Source organism: Hemitrygon akajei, unplaced genomic scaffold (genome assembly GCF_048418815.1).
Source record: "Hemitrygon akajei unplaced genomic scaffold, sHemAka1.3 Scf000118, whole genome shotgun sequence".
NCBI classification, from domain to species: Eukaryota; Metazoa; Chordata; class Chondrichthyes; order Myliobatiformes; family Dasyatidae; genus Hemitrygon; species Hemitrygon akajei.
In genome coordinates this window covers 238,129-251,450 of record NW_027332004.1, presented here as the reverse complement: position 1 = coordinate 251,450, position 13,322 = coordinate 238,129, and the positions used below count along the sequence as shown (strand labels likewise).

Sequence of the window (13,322 nt, the reverse complement as noted above, 5' to 3'; positions counted from 1 at the left end):
TTCTCTATTTGAAAGCCAGACGCCTCTTCCGCAGTTTGGCACCTGAGAACATTTTTATCACATACGATCCTTTGATTTCTGTCGATACAAGCAGTTCTCGCAAGATACTTTATCCTCCTCCACCTCATCATCTGTTCTAACACTCTGGTTCCCCTCCCGCTGCAAATCTAGTTTAAACACCGCCAGAGCAGCACTAGCTAACCTACCTACAAAGATGTTAGTCCCCTTCCAGTTCAGGTGTAAAGCGTCCCGTCGGAACAGGTCCCACCTTCCCTGGAAGGAAGCCCAATTGGCCAGAATCATTAAGCCCTCCCTCCTGCTCCATCGCCTTAGCCACGTATTTAGCTGTATTATCTCCTATTTCTAGCCTCACTAGCACGTGGCACGGGGAGCAATCCTGAGATTGCAACACTGGAGGTCCTGTCCTTCAACTTTGCACCTCACTCCCTGAACTCTGTTTGGAGGATCCCTCCTCCTTCCTACCCACGTCGTTGGTCCCTACTCGGCCAACATCCGGCTGCTCACCCTCCCTCTTGAGAATACTGAGAACTTGATCCGAGACATCGCGGACCCTGGCACCAGGGAGGCAACAGACCATCCGAGATTCTAAATCTCTCCCACAGAACCTCTTATCTGTCCTCCTAACTATCGTATCCCCTATCACTACTGCTCTCCTCTTTTCCCTCCTTCCTTTCTGATCTGAGGGTCTAGTCTTCGTGCCAGAAACGCGGCCACTACAACTAGTGCCTGGTAGGTCGTCCCCACCAACAGTATCCAAAACGGTATACTTATTGTTGATGGGAACTGCCACAGGGGGATCTGCTCTTCCTGTCTATTCCCCTTCCCTCTCCTGAGTCATCCAGCTCCCTCCCTCCTGACATTTAGGGGTGATTATCTCTCTGAAACTCCTGTCTATTTCTGCCTCTGCCTCGCAAATCCGAAATCATCCAGGTCCAGCTCTAGTTCCCTAACACGGTTTGTCAGGAGCTGCAGCTGGATGCACCTTTTACAGGTGTAGTCATCAAGGACAATCGTGCTTGCCCTGACTTCCCACGTACTGCATACGGAGCACTCGACTGCCCTAACTGCTGCCTCCATTACCTACTTCTAAGCTAATTAGATTAATTAAAGGACTTTACCCAGCCTTACCTCACTGGGAGCGAGCTCGTCCTCAGCCTCTGCTCACTTATTCCCACTGTCACAGCGGTATATACATAAGCGACCAGTATATCTCAGACTCACTCTCTCAGGAGTATATAAATAAACTGACCAATATCTCTCAGACTCACTCTCTCAGGAGTATATAAATAAACTGACCAGTATCTCTCAGACTCACTCTCTCAGGAGTATATAAATAAACTGACCAGTATCTCTCAGACTCACTCTCTCAACAGTATATACATAAACTGACCAGTGTCTCTCAGACTCTCTCTCTCAGGAGTATATAAATAAACTGACCAGTGTCTCTCAGACTCACTCTCTCAGGAGTATATAAATAAACTGACCAGTATCTCTCAGACTCTCTCTCTCAGGAGTATAGATAAACTGACCAGTGTCTCTCAGACTCACTCTCTCAGGAGTATATAAATAAACTGACCAGTGTCTCTCAGACTCTCTCTCTCAGGAGTATATAAATAAACTGACCAGTGTCTCTCAGACTCTCTCTCTCAGGAGTAAATAAATAAACTGACCAGTATCTCTCAGACTCTCTCTCTCAGGAGTATAGATAAACTGACCAGTGTCTCTCAGACTCACTCTCTCAGGAGTATATAAATAAACTGACCAGTGTCTCTCAGACTCTCTCTCTCAGGAGTATATAAATAAACTGACCAGTGTCTCTCAGTCCTCCTCTCACAGGGACATATTTATACAATCAGCACGTACAAAAGCTGGATGAACTCAGCAGGTTGGGCAGCATCCGTTGAAATGAGCAGTCAACGTTTCGGGCCGAGACCATTCATCAGGTCTGAAGAACGAGGGGTCAGGGGCCCTATATAGAAAAAAGGGGGAGGGTGAAAAGCCAATCCGAGGAAAGATCAAGAGGTGGGGGAGGGGAAGCAGGAAGGTGATAGGCAGGAGAGGTGAAGAAGGAATGTAAGGGGAAAGCACTATGGGTAGTAGAAGAAGGCAGAATCATGAGAGAGGTGATAGCCAGTTGGAAGAGGAGGCAGAGTGAAAGTGGGATGGGGGAAGGGAGAGGGAGGGGTCTCTGTCCACTCTCTCAGGATCATATCCATACACTGGCCTGTGTCTCTCACTCTCACTCTCTCAGAAGTGTATCGATAAACTGGCCTGTTTCTCTCAGCCCCACATTCTCAGGGCTACTCAATGGTTTGGAGTGTTTTACCCGTGAACCACTGTGCCGAATCCATTACTTTTTGTAGGATTTTCGGTTCAATTCCATTGCTGTTTCCGTAGCAAGCCGTGATGCAGCCAGTCAACACAGTCTCTACGACACACCAGATTTCTGAAAGAGTAGCTAATGAGATCGCAGAGGCATTACTGGTATCCTTTGTGAACTACTTGAATCTGAAATTGTTCCTGTGGATTGGAAATTACACATGTCACGCCACTCCTTAAGAAAGGAGGGAGGCAAAAATAGGAAATTCTAGGCCAATTAGTCTTCCTTCATGGTTAGGAAAATGTTGGAGTATGAGGTGTCCGGATACATGAAAAAGTAGGGCAAAGTCTGCATAGGTTCCGTAATGGGAAACCTGTTTCAATTTTTAGAGGATATAACAATCAGCATCAACAAAGGAGAGTCAGTGGATATGGTTTACTTGGTTTTTCAGAGGGTATTTGACAAGGTGCTGCACATGAGGCTACTTAATGAGATAAGGGCTGGTTGATTTTCAGGAAAGATGCTACCATGGAGAGTTTACAAAACTCTAGTTAGTCTGTAATTAACTCTGGTGGCCCCATCAGAGGAAAGGCATCGAGGCTTTGCGGAGGATACAGCCGGCGCTAACCAGGATGCCTCCTGGATTAGAGAGCATGCACTATACTGAGAGTTTTGACAAACTGGGGTTGTCGTCTCTGGAGCGGGAGAGGCTAAGAGTAGATCTGCTGAATTTTATACAATTTATGGGGGACATGGAAATACCAGAGAGACAGTAATTTCCCCACGGTTGAAATGTCAAATAACAGAGGACTCTTTTTAAAGGTGAGATGGGGGTAATTCCAAAGGACATGTGAAGTGCAGGGTTTTTTTTTTACACAGACTGCTGGTGTGGGGTGGTGGTAGAGGCAGATACATTGGGAACCTTTAAAGATGTTAAAATAGGCAAGGTTACGGTGTGGAAAAAGGTTTCGGGGGGAACAATGAAAGTGTGGGGGGGGGCAGGAGCAAGAAAAGCACGGGATCAGCTTGGGTGCTGTGGGGGTTACGAGATCCTGGGCAGCAAACCTCCCTTAGCCTCAGCTGTGCCTCTGCGAGAAGCTCTGGATCGCTGTGGGTGATGGGGTTCCCGAGCAAACTCAAATCAAGTCCAAGACCAAGACAGGAAGTTACAGCAGTTTATTGATTTCATCATGACAAATGTAAATTAAACAACGTGTAACCTGCTGACGTGCAGGAACAAATAAGCTGTTCCTGATTCACTCAGAGTCACACACAATTAACTGACCATTGACAACGAGTAACAGATTGAATAATCAGTCCCGTTTCTCAACGTCACTCTGCATCGGGGAACCGATGATTATAAAATCACACTTCAGGGCCGTGTCCGATATCGCTGCAGATCCAGGGTCACTGCCGAGGGATTTGTCCATTTAACATCATTATATCGGCCAGGCTGCCGAATGCACCGTCCTCAGCAAAGGGAACAAAAAGATTCTCTCCCGGGATAATCCCACCCCGGGATACCGGTGTCCCAGGTGAGCCCCGGACCCCCGGGCTCTTCCTGTCTGGGTAATTCTCTGGGGCCTGAAATTTCAGGACAGTGTCCGAGATCGCTGCAGTTCCAGGGTCGCTACCAAGGTATTTATCCATTTAACATCATTACGTCGGCCAGACTTCTAAATGTATTATCCTCAGCATAGTGAGCAAAAGTGTTCTCTCTCAGGATAATCCCACCCCAGACACTGGTGTCCCAGACTGAGGGCCCACCCCCCTTCGTGTTCCTTCCATCTGTGTATTTCCCGAAGGCCTCACTTAAATGAACTCTCGGACCGGGACATCCGACAGAAAGTTACAGCAGTTTATCATCATAATAATAGTCATACGTTAGTCTCATGAGACCATGGATTTGCGTCTTGGAAGGTTTTTTTTTCCAGGCTTTTTTGATGGGAGACCAGCAGTTGCCCAGGCTGCAAGCCGTCCCCTCTCCACGCCACCGATGTTGTCCAAGGGAAGGGCACTAGGCCCCGGTACCACAGAGCAATGTGTTAAGTGCCTTGCTCAAGGACACCAACACGCTGCCTCAGCTGAGGCTCGAAACAGTGACCTTCAGGTTACCAGTCCGATGCCTTGTCCACTAGGCCACGCGCCAACACACATGACAAATGTAAATGTAAATTAAACAACGTGTAACCTGCTAACTTGCGGAAATAAATAAGCTGTTCCTGATTCACTCAAGAGTCACACACAATTAACTGACCAGTGACAACGAGTAACAGATTGAATAATCAGTCCCGTTTCTCACCATCACTCCGCTTCAGGAAACCGATGATTAGAAACTCACATCTCAGGACAGTGTCCGAGATCGCTGCAGTTCCAGGGTCGCTACCAAGGTATTTATCCATTTAACATCATGACGTCGGCCAGACTTCTAAATGTATTGTCCTCAGCATAGTGAGCAAAAGTGTTCTCTCTCAGGATAATCCCACCCCAGACACTGGTGTCCCAGACTGAGCCCCGCCTCTTCTATCTGTGTATTTCCCCAAGGCCTCACTTAAATGAACTCTCGGACCGGGACATCCAGCAGAAATAGCGCCGCTGGGCACAAAGCGGAATTACATGCCTGCGGTAACATCTCCAACATCAGAGAGTGCTTCGTTGGAAACGTGACCCGTTAGAACCATTGGGAATTAAACCTGAAGCATTGTCGTTAAAGGGGATGGTGAGGAATCGACCAAAATGTCCCCATCCCTTGGGTGGGGTTGTTCACTCATTCAGATGTTCACAAGTTCACTGTCAGTCCAGGTCTGAGTTCCTGCAGAGACTTCAGTTCCATCTCCCCAGTCTCACTGAAGTGATTTCTCCACAGCCTGAAACAGAGGGAAGAATACAGGGAAATAAACAAATGATACAACAGTGACTGTAACAGCGGGCTGGGGTTAATATTTCAACAACTCTGACAAACAAATATCACCGGTGAACCCGCGGATCCACTGAAATTTTATCACACTGAGCATTAACAAGAATACTCACTCAATATAGGCCAGACATGGGACGGCCAGTATAAGGCGACGGAGAGCAGGGACAGATCGGTCCGTAAGCGAGTTTAATCTCAGGTCCAGCTCCGTCAGTGATTGGTTTCCACTGAGAGCCGAGACAAGATCCTCGGCACCAGAATCCGTGAGACCAACTTTCCACAGCCTGGAGATGAGAGAAAGTGAGGGTGAAGGACACAGAGAGACAGGACACAATACAAGTCCCTAGTGCTTATCTGTAACACAATTACTGATCATATCAATGTCAAATGTCAGACTCGCAGTGACTGTAAACACAAACTCCCACAGTCTAGTACTTACCACAGTTTCTGTATTTTACACTCCGGGTTTCCAAGAGCCTCAGACACCAGTTTCACTCCTGAATCTCCCAGTTTATTAGTACTCAGGTTCAGCTCTGTAAGTGTACAGTTTGCACTGAGAGTGGAGGCGAGATCCTCGGCACCAGAACCTGTGAGGCCAAAATCGTTCAGCCTGGGGTTGAAAGAGAGTGAGAGTGAAGGACACACAGACAGGAGACATCGGAAATCCCCAGTGTTTATCAGTAACACAATTACTGATCAGCTTGATATTCAATTTCTGACACCCAGTAACTGTAAACACAATCTCCAACAGTCTGGTACTTACCGCAGTTTCTCTATTTTACACTCCGGGTTCCTCAGAGCCGTAGACACCAGTTTCACTCCTGAATCTCCCAGGTCATTACCCCCAAGTCTAAACACAAAGAGAAAAACTAATCAACAAAGAGTTTGAAACCATGGGTATGAGGGAATATCTGTCATTCGGATATTTCTGGAAACATGAAACGCTTCAGTATATCACTGATTGGGATTCCCACTACTGTCAAATTTCACTACTGAATGCCAGTAATTTACTGTCAATGTGACTCTGTAATTTCCCATATTCTGTCTCCTTCCCCAACAGTTAGAATAGTGTTCCTGATGTGAGAATCTCGGAAGGGCCAGGGTTGAAGGATGAGAGATTGTCCCTCTGAGAGGAAGAATTGCGGGTGGGAAAATCTCCATGGGAGATGCGCGCAGAGACCCGCACCACAGGAAAAGTGCTGGGAAAAATGGTCCCCACAGGAGGAAGGGGAACGAGGAACAGGGATCCCCATAGGGTGATGGGGAACGAGGAAGAGTGATCCCGAGAGGATGAAGGGAGATGGGGAAGAGAGATGCCACAGGATGAAGGGGAACGAGGAACAGGGATCCCCATAGGGTGATGGGGAAAGAGGAAGAGTGATCCCGAGAGGATGAAGGGAGATGGGGAAGAGAGATCCCACAGGATGAAGGGGAACGAGGAACAGGGATCCCCATAGGGTGATGGGGAAAGAGGAAGAGTAATCCCGAGAGGATGAAGGGAGATGGGGAAGAGAGATCCCACAGGAGGAAGGGGAACGAGGAACAGGGATCCCCATAGGGTGATGGGGAAAGAGGAAGAGTAATCCCGAGAGGATGAAGGGAGATGGGGAAGAGAGATCCCACAGGAGGAAGGGGAACGAGGAACAGGGATCCCCATAGGGTGATGGGGAAAGAGGAAGAGTAATCCCGAGAGGATGAAGGGAGATGGGGAAGAGAGATCCCACAGAAGGAAGGGGAACGAGGAACAGGGATCCCCATAGGGTGATGGGGAAAGAGGAAGAGTAATCCCGAGAGGATGAAGGGAGATGGGGAAGAGAGATCCCACAGGAGGAAGGGGAACGAGGAACAGGGATCCCCATAGGGTGATGGGGAACGAGGAAGAGTAATCCCGAGAGGATGAAGGGAGATGGGGAAGAGAGATCCCACAGGAGGAAGGGGAACGAGGAACAGGGATCCCCATAGGGTGATGGGGAACGAGGAAGAGTAATCCCGAGAGGATGAAGGGAGATGGGGAAGAGAGATCCCACAGGAGGAAGGGGAACGAGGAACAGGGATCCCCATTGGGTGATGGGGAAAGAGGAAGAGTAATCCCGAGAGGATGAAGGGAGATGGGGAAGAGAGATCCCACAGGAGGAAGGGGAACGAGGAACAGGGATCCCCATAGGGTGATGGGGAACGAGGAAGAGTAATCCCGAGAGGATGAAGGGAGATGGGGAAGTGATCCCCACAGGAGGAAGGGGAACGAGTAACAGGGATCCCCATAGGGTGATGGGGAACGAGGAAGAGTGATCCCGAGAGGATGAAGGGAGATGGGGAAGTGATCCCCACAGTAGGAAGGGGAACGAGTAACAGGGATCCCCATAGGGTGATGGGGAACGAGGAAGAGTAATCCCGAGAGGATGAAGGGAGATGGGGAAGAGAGATCCCACAGGAGGAAGGGGAACGAGGAACAGGGATCCCCATAGGGTGATGGGGAACGAGGAAGAGTAATCCCGAGAGGATGAAGGGAGATGGGGAAGAGAGATCCCACAGGAGGAAGGGGAACGAGGAACAGGGATCCCCATAGGGTGATGGGGAACGAGGAAGAGTAATCCCGAGAGGATGAAGGGAGATGGGGAAGAGAGATCCCACAGGAGGAAGGGGAACGAGGAACAGGGATCCCCATTGGGTGATGGGGAAAGAGGAAGAGTAATCCCGAGAGGATGAAGGGAGATGGGGAAGTGATCCCCACAGGAGGAAGGGGAACGAGGAACAGGGATCCCCATAGAGTGATGGGGAACGAGGAAGAGTAATCCCGAGATGATGAAGGGAGATGGGGAAGTGATCCCCACAGGAGGAAGGGGAACGAGGAACAGGGATCCCCATAGGGTGATGGGGAACGAGGAAGAGTAATCCCGACATGATGAAGGGAGATGTGGAAGAGAGATCCCACAGGAGGAAGGGGAACGAGGAACAGGGATCCCCATAGGGTGATGGGGAACGAGGAAGAGTAATCCCGAGAGGATGAAGGGAGATGGGGAAGTGATCCCCACAGGAGGAAGGGGAACGAGGAACAGGGATCCCCATAGGGTGATGGGGAACGAGGAAGAGTAATCCCGAGAGGATGAAGGGAGATGGGGAAGAGAGATCCCACAGGAGGAAGGGGAACGAGGAACAGGGATCCCCATAGGGTGATGGGGAACGAGGAAGAGTAATCCCGAGAGGATGAAGGGAGATGGGGAAGAGAGATCCCACAGGAGGAAGGGGAACGAGGAACAGGGATCCCCATAGGGTGATGGGGAACGAGGAAGAGTGATCCCGAGAGGATGAAGGGAGATGGGGAAGAGAGATCCCACAGGAGGAAGGGGAACGAGGAACAGGGATCCCCATAGGGTGATGGGGAACGAGGAAGAGTAATCCCGACAGGATGAAGGGAGATGGGGAAGAGAGATCCCACAGGAGGAAGGGTAACGAGGTACAGGTATCCCCATAGGGTGATGGGGAACGAGGAAGAGTGATCCCGAGAGGATGAAGGGAGATGGAGAAGTGATCCCCACAGGAGGAAGGGGAACGAGGAACAGGGATCCCCATAGGGTGATGGGGAAAGAGGAAGAGTAATCCCGAGAGGATGAAGGGAGATGGGGAAGTGATCCCCACAGGAGGAAGGGGAACGAGGTACAGGGATCCCCATAGGGTGATGGGGAACGAGGAAGAGTGATCCCGAGAGGATGAAGGGAGATGGGGAAGTGATCCCCACAGGAGGAAGGGGAACGAGGAACAGGGATCCCCATAGGGTGATGGGGAAAGAGGAAGAGTAATCCCGAGAGGATGAAGGGAGATGGGGAAGTGATCCCCACAGGAGGAAGGGGAACGAGGAACAGGGATCCCCATAGGGTGATGGGGAAAGAGGAAGAGTAATCCCGAGAGGATGAAGGGAGATGGGGAAGAGAGATCCCACAGGAGAAAGGGGAACGAGGAACAGGGATCCACATAGGGTGATGGGGAACGAGGAAGAGTGATCCCGAGAGGATGAAGGGAGATGGGGAAGTGATCCCCACAGGAGGAAAGGGAACGAGGAACAGGGATCCCCATAGGGTGATGGGGAACGAGGAAGAGTGATCCCGAGAGGATGAAGGGAGATGGGGAAGTGATCCCACAGGAGGAAGGGGAACGAGGAACAGGGTTCCCCATAGGGTGATGGGGAAAGAGGAAGAGTAATCCCGAAAGGATGAAGGGAGATGGGGAAGTGATCCCCACAGGAGGAAGGGGAACGAGGAACAGGGATCCCCATAGGGTGATGGGGAACGAGGAAGAGTAATCCCGAGAGGATGAAGGGAGATGGGGAAGTGATCCCCACAGGAGGAAGGGGAACGAGGAATAGGGATTCCCATAGGGTGATGGGGAACGAGGAAGAGTGATCCCGAGAGGATGAAGGGAGATGGGGAAGAGAGATCCCTCAGGAGGAAGGGGAACGAGGTACAGGTATCCCCATAGGGTGATGGGGAACGAGGAAGAGTGATCCCGAGAGGATGAAGGGAGATGGAGAAGTGATCCCCACAGGAGGAAGGGGAACGAGGAACAGGGATCCCCATAGGGTGATGGGGAACGAGGAAGAGTAATCCCGAGAGGATGAAGGAAGATGGGGAAGACAGATCCCACAGGATGAAGGAGGTGGGGATCAGTGATTCTACACAGCAGGAATGGAAATGGGGAAGAGAGACTCCAGAAGAGAAAGCGGAATGCGGAAGAGAGATTCCCATTGGAGGGATGGGGATGGGCAAGAGAGAACCCGGCCGGACGAAAGGAATGAGCAAGGGAGAACCCGACAGACCAAGGGGAATGGGGAAGTGATCCCGACAGGAGGAAGGGAATGAGCAAGGGAGAACCTGACAGAGGAAGGGGATGTGGAAGTGATCCCCACAGGAGGAAGGGAATGAGCAAGGGAGAACCTGACAGAGGAAGGGGATGTGGAAGTGATCCTCACAGGAGGAAGGGAATGAGCAAGGGAGAACCTGACAGAGGAAGGGGGATGGGGAAGTGATCCCCACAGGAGGAAGGGAATGAGCAAGGGAGAACCCGACAGAGGAAAGGGGATGGGGAAGTGATCCCGACAGGAAGAAGGAGTTAGGGAATAATGATCCCACTGGAGGAACGAGATGGGGAAGACAGATCCAAAAGAACGAATGGGGAGAGGGAATTGAGATCCCACCGGAGGAAGGGGATTCGAGAAGAGTTCCACAAGGGTAATGGGGGTGGAGATTAGAGATATCACAAGGGGAGGAGGACGGGGAAGAGAGCTGACAACAGGAAGTGGATGGGGAAGAGAGATCCCCACAGAAGGAAGAGAGAAGTGGAAGAGAGACCACACACGGAGGAAAGGGGGTGGGGAAGAGAGATCCCATAGGCGGAACGAGAAGAGAAAACCCACAGCAGGAATGGGGATGAGGAAGAGAGATACCACAGGGGAACGGGGGTGGGAAGAGAAGCCCCCATGGGGGAAATGGGTTGGGGAAGTGAGACCCGACAGAAGGATAGGAAGAAATGAATGCACAGGAGGAATGGACTTATGCAGAGAGGTCGAACAGTGGGAATAGAAGTGTGCACAGAGATACCACAGGAGTATAGTGTTGAGAAAAGATGCTCCCACAAGAGGAGCTGATGCGGAAGTAGTTCCTCGGTAGAGATTGGTCTAAACTGAGGTCCACAATCAGGAGAACAGATGCCCACTTGGTGACTGGGTAGCGGTGATCGAGAAAAGTCACACAGGTGGGGTGATGGAGATAGTCTCTCACAGGGAAGGTCAGAGGAGGACAAACTCACAGCAACATTTCTAAAGCTCTCACTGGGAAAGACAGCTCACACTCTCTTGTCAATGGGAAAATGGTGGGAAGTTCCTACACACCCGCTTACAGTTTGTGTCGGTCTAGTTGTCATTAACACTGAGAAGGAACAATGTCAATGGACGTGTCACAGGGAGCGAGAAACACTGCCAATCCTGTGATTTACTACAATTAAACGAATGACTGTTGTTCATGATCTGATGGAGTCTCCAAATCCCATCAGAAAGAACCACAGGACCCTTCTGTCCCTGTGGAATTACTGACCGGTCCCCTGGTCATTTGTCACAATTTTTCGCAATCTTATTTACTCCGATTTTACCCAATTTCCTTCGCATTCAAACAACACAATGGAACAGTTTCAGATTTCAGAGTGAGACAGAAATCTGGTTACCTCAACTCCTGGCACTTGTGTAGCCCCGGTCCCAGCCGCTGTATTCCTTCAAACTGAATGCGGCAGTTCCAAAAATCAAGGTGTTTTATTGTATCACAGAATCCGATGACATGAGACAGGACCCCGCAGTCAATCGGGGACAGTCGCATTTCACTGAATGAAAGTTTTTCCACAGATCCCAGTGCGGCCTGAGCTAGTCCAGTATTCTGAGACTCAAACAGGTAGTGAAATGTGTTCAGGAGGTTCCTTGTATCATCTGCACCAGCAGAGATCTTTATCTGGAGTATAACCGCCTCCTTCACCCAGTCAATCACCCGGCAGGTTGTTTGATGAGGAAATGGACCCAGAAACTCCTCCAGGCCCCGAGCTGTCATTGGGTTGGAGAGTCCAGCAACAAAACGGAGAAATACCTCAAATCGCCCATCTGTGGTATTGTGGGCTCCAGTGAGGAATTTCAGGATATCCCCGGGATGTGGATTCAGGAATTGTGCGACTGCAGCTACAAACTCTTGGATGGTGAGGTGCGGAAATGTGTACACCACGCTCCGGGCAGAATCCTCTCTCTCCAAAAGCTCCATCAGGAACCCGGACAGGAACTGGGAAGGCTGCAGATTGTAGTTAATCAAATCTCCATCTGTAAACACAATCTTCTTATCGGACACCCCTCTGAAGGCCATCTGACCAACCCTGTGAAACACATCACGGGCGTTCTCAATCTCACGGCCGTGGTTTCTCAGGATGTTGTAAATATAGTAGGAATATAGTTGGGTGATGGTCTTGGGAACTCGCTGTGGGTCCCTGACTCTTTGTGTGAAGAAGGGGCCCAGTGCCAGAGCGAGGATCCAGCAGTAGGAGGGGTTGTAGCTCATGGTGTACAGGATCTCGTTCTCCTTCAAATGTTTGAAAACAGCTGCCACCACCGTCTGATCTTCAAAATACCTTAAGAAATATTTCTTCCGTTCCTCACCAGAGAATCCCAGGATTTCAGCCCGGATACTGATCTCAGCCTTTTCCAATAAATGTAACGCAGTGGGGCGGGTGGTCACCAGCACTGAACATCCTGGGAGCAGCTTGCCCTGGATTAAACTGCACACAATATCAGACACCTTGCACTTGAATTCCGGATCTGTGCATGTGGACCAAGGTTCTGTGCCTCTCCGACTGTCAGCAAAATCGGTTCTGTCATTGAGTTCATCCAAACCATCGAATATAAACAGCAATCCCGCTGGGTTCTTCCAGACCTCTCTCAGGATATTCGCAAAGTAAGGATACTGATCCAGAATGAGTTCTGTCAGGTTTATTCTGTGGTTAATAGAGTTTAAATCCCGGAATTTGAAACTGAAGACAAACTGGAATTGTTGGTATATTTTCCCCGTGGCCCAGTCATAAACAATCTTTTGTACCATTGTTGTTTTCCCGATCCCTGGGTCTCCGGCCACTGCTGCCGAACTCCCAGATTCAGAGTTACACCGGGAAAAGGTGGTCTGGAACAACTGATCCGTCCGGATTTTCTCCAGCTCTCTGCAGAATTGCTGTTCTCTCCACTCCTCGTGGTCTCTGCTTCTTGCCAGCAGCTCATGTTCCACCAGTGTCCGATCTCGAACAGTAGAAATGACCGTGAGCTCAGCGTATCGATCAACCAGCTGGAAAACCTTCACCTTCTCCCTCATCAGGATCGTGTTCACTCTCAGTGTTTCAGTTTGTGCCCGCAGAGTCTCCTTGTGTTTCTGTTGAACATCTTCCATGGGAACAGACAGAGGACAAGCTGTTAGATGCCTCAACTCAGAACTCAGTATTTAAGCACACACGAGTTAGCTCACAGCTATTGTATTAATTGGATTCATCAATGGATGTTCG

At 50.0% G+C, this 13,322-nt stretch overlaps 2 protein-coding genes across 2 annotated transcripts in view; both read right to left on the bottom strand.

The window, feature by feature from the left end:
• LOC140723550 (uncharacterized) overlaps positions 1–13,322 on the bottom strand; it is a 448,657-nt gene that overhangs the window by 411,952 nt on the left and 23,383 nt on the right. The window lies entirely within an intron of this gene.
• Positions 3,505–13,322, bottom strand: part of LOC140723536 (NACHT, LRR and PYD domains-containing protein 3-like) — a 114,039-nt gene continuing 104,221 nt past the window's right edge. The window contains exons 7-11 of the mRNA XM_073038109.1: positions 11,466–13,203; positions 6,019–6,105; positions 5,695–5,865; positions 5,372–5,539; positions 3,505–5,208 (exon numbers count right to left, since the gene is read on the bottom strand). Of these exons, the coding sequence (XP_072894210.1) occupies positions 5,121–5,208; positions 5,372–5,539; positions 5,695–5,865; positions 6,019–6,105; positions 11,466–13,203 (2,252 nt within the window). The 3' untranslated portion in view covers positions 3,505–5,120. The remainder of the gene's footprint in view (positions 5,209–5,371; positions 5,540–5,694; positions 5,866–6,018; positions 6,106–11,465; positions 13,204–13,322) is intronic.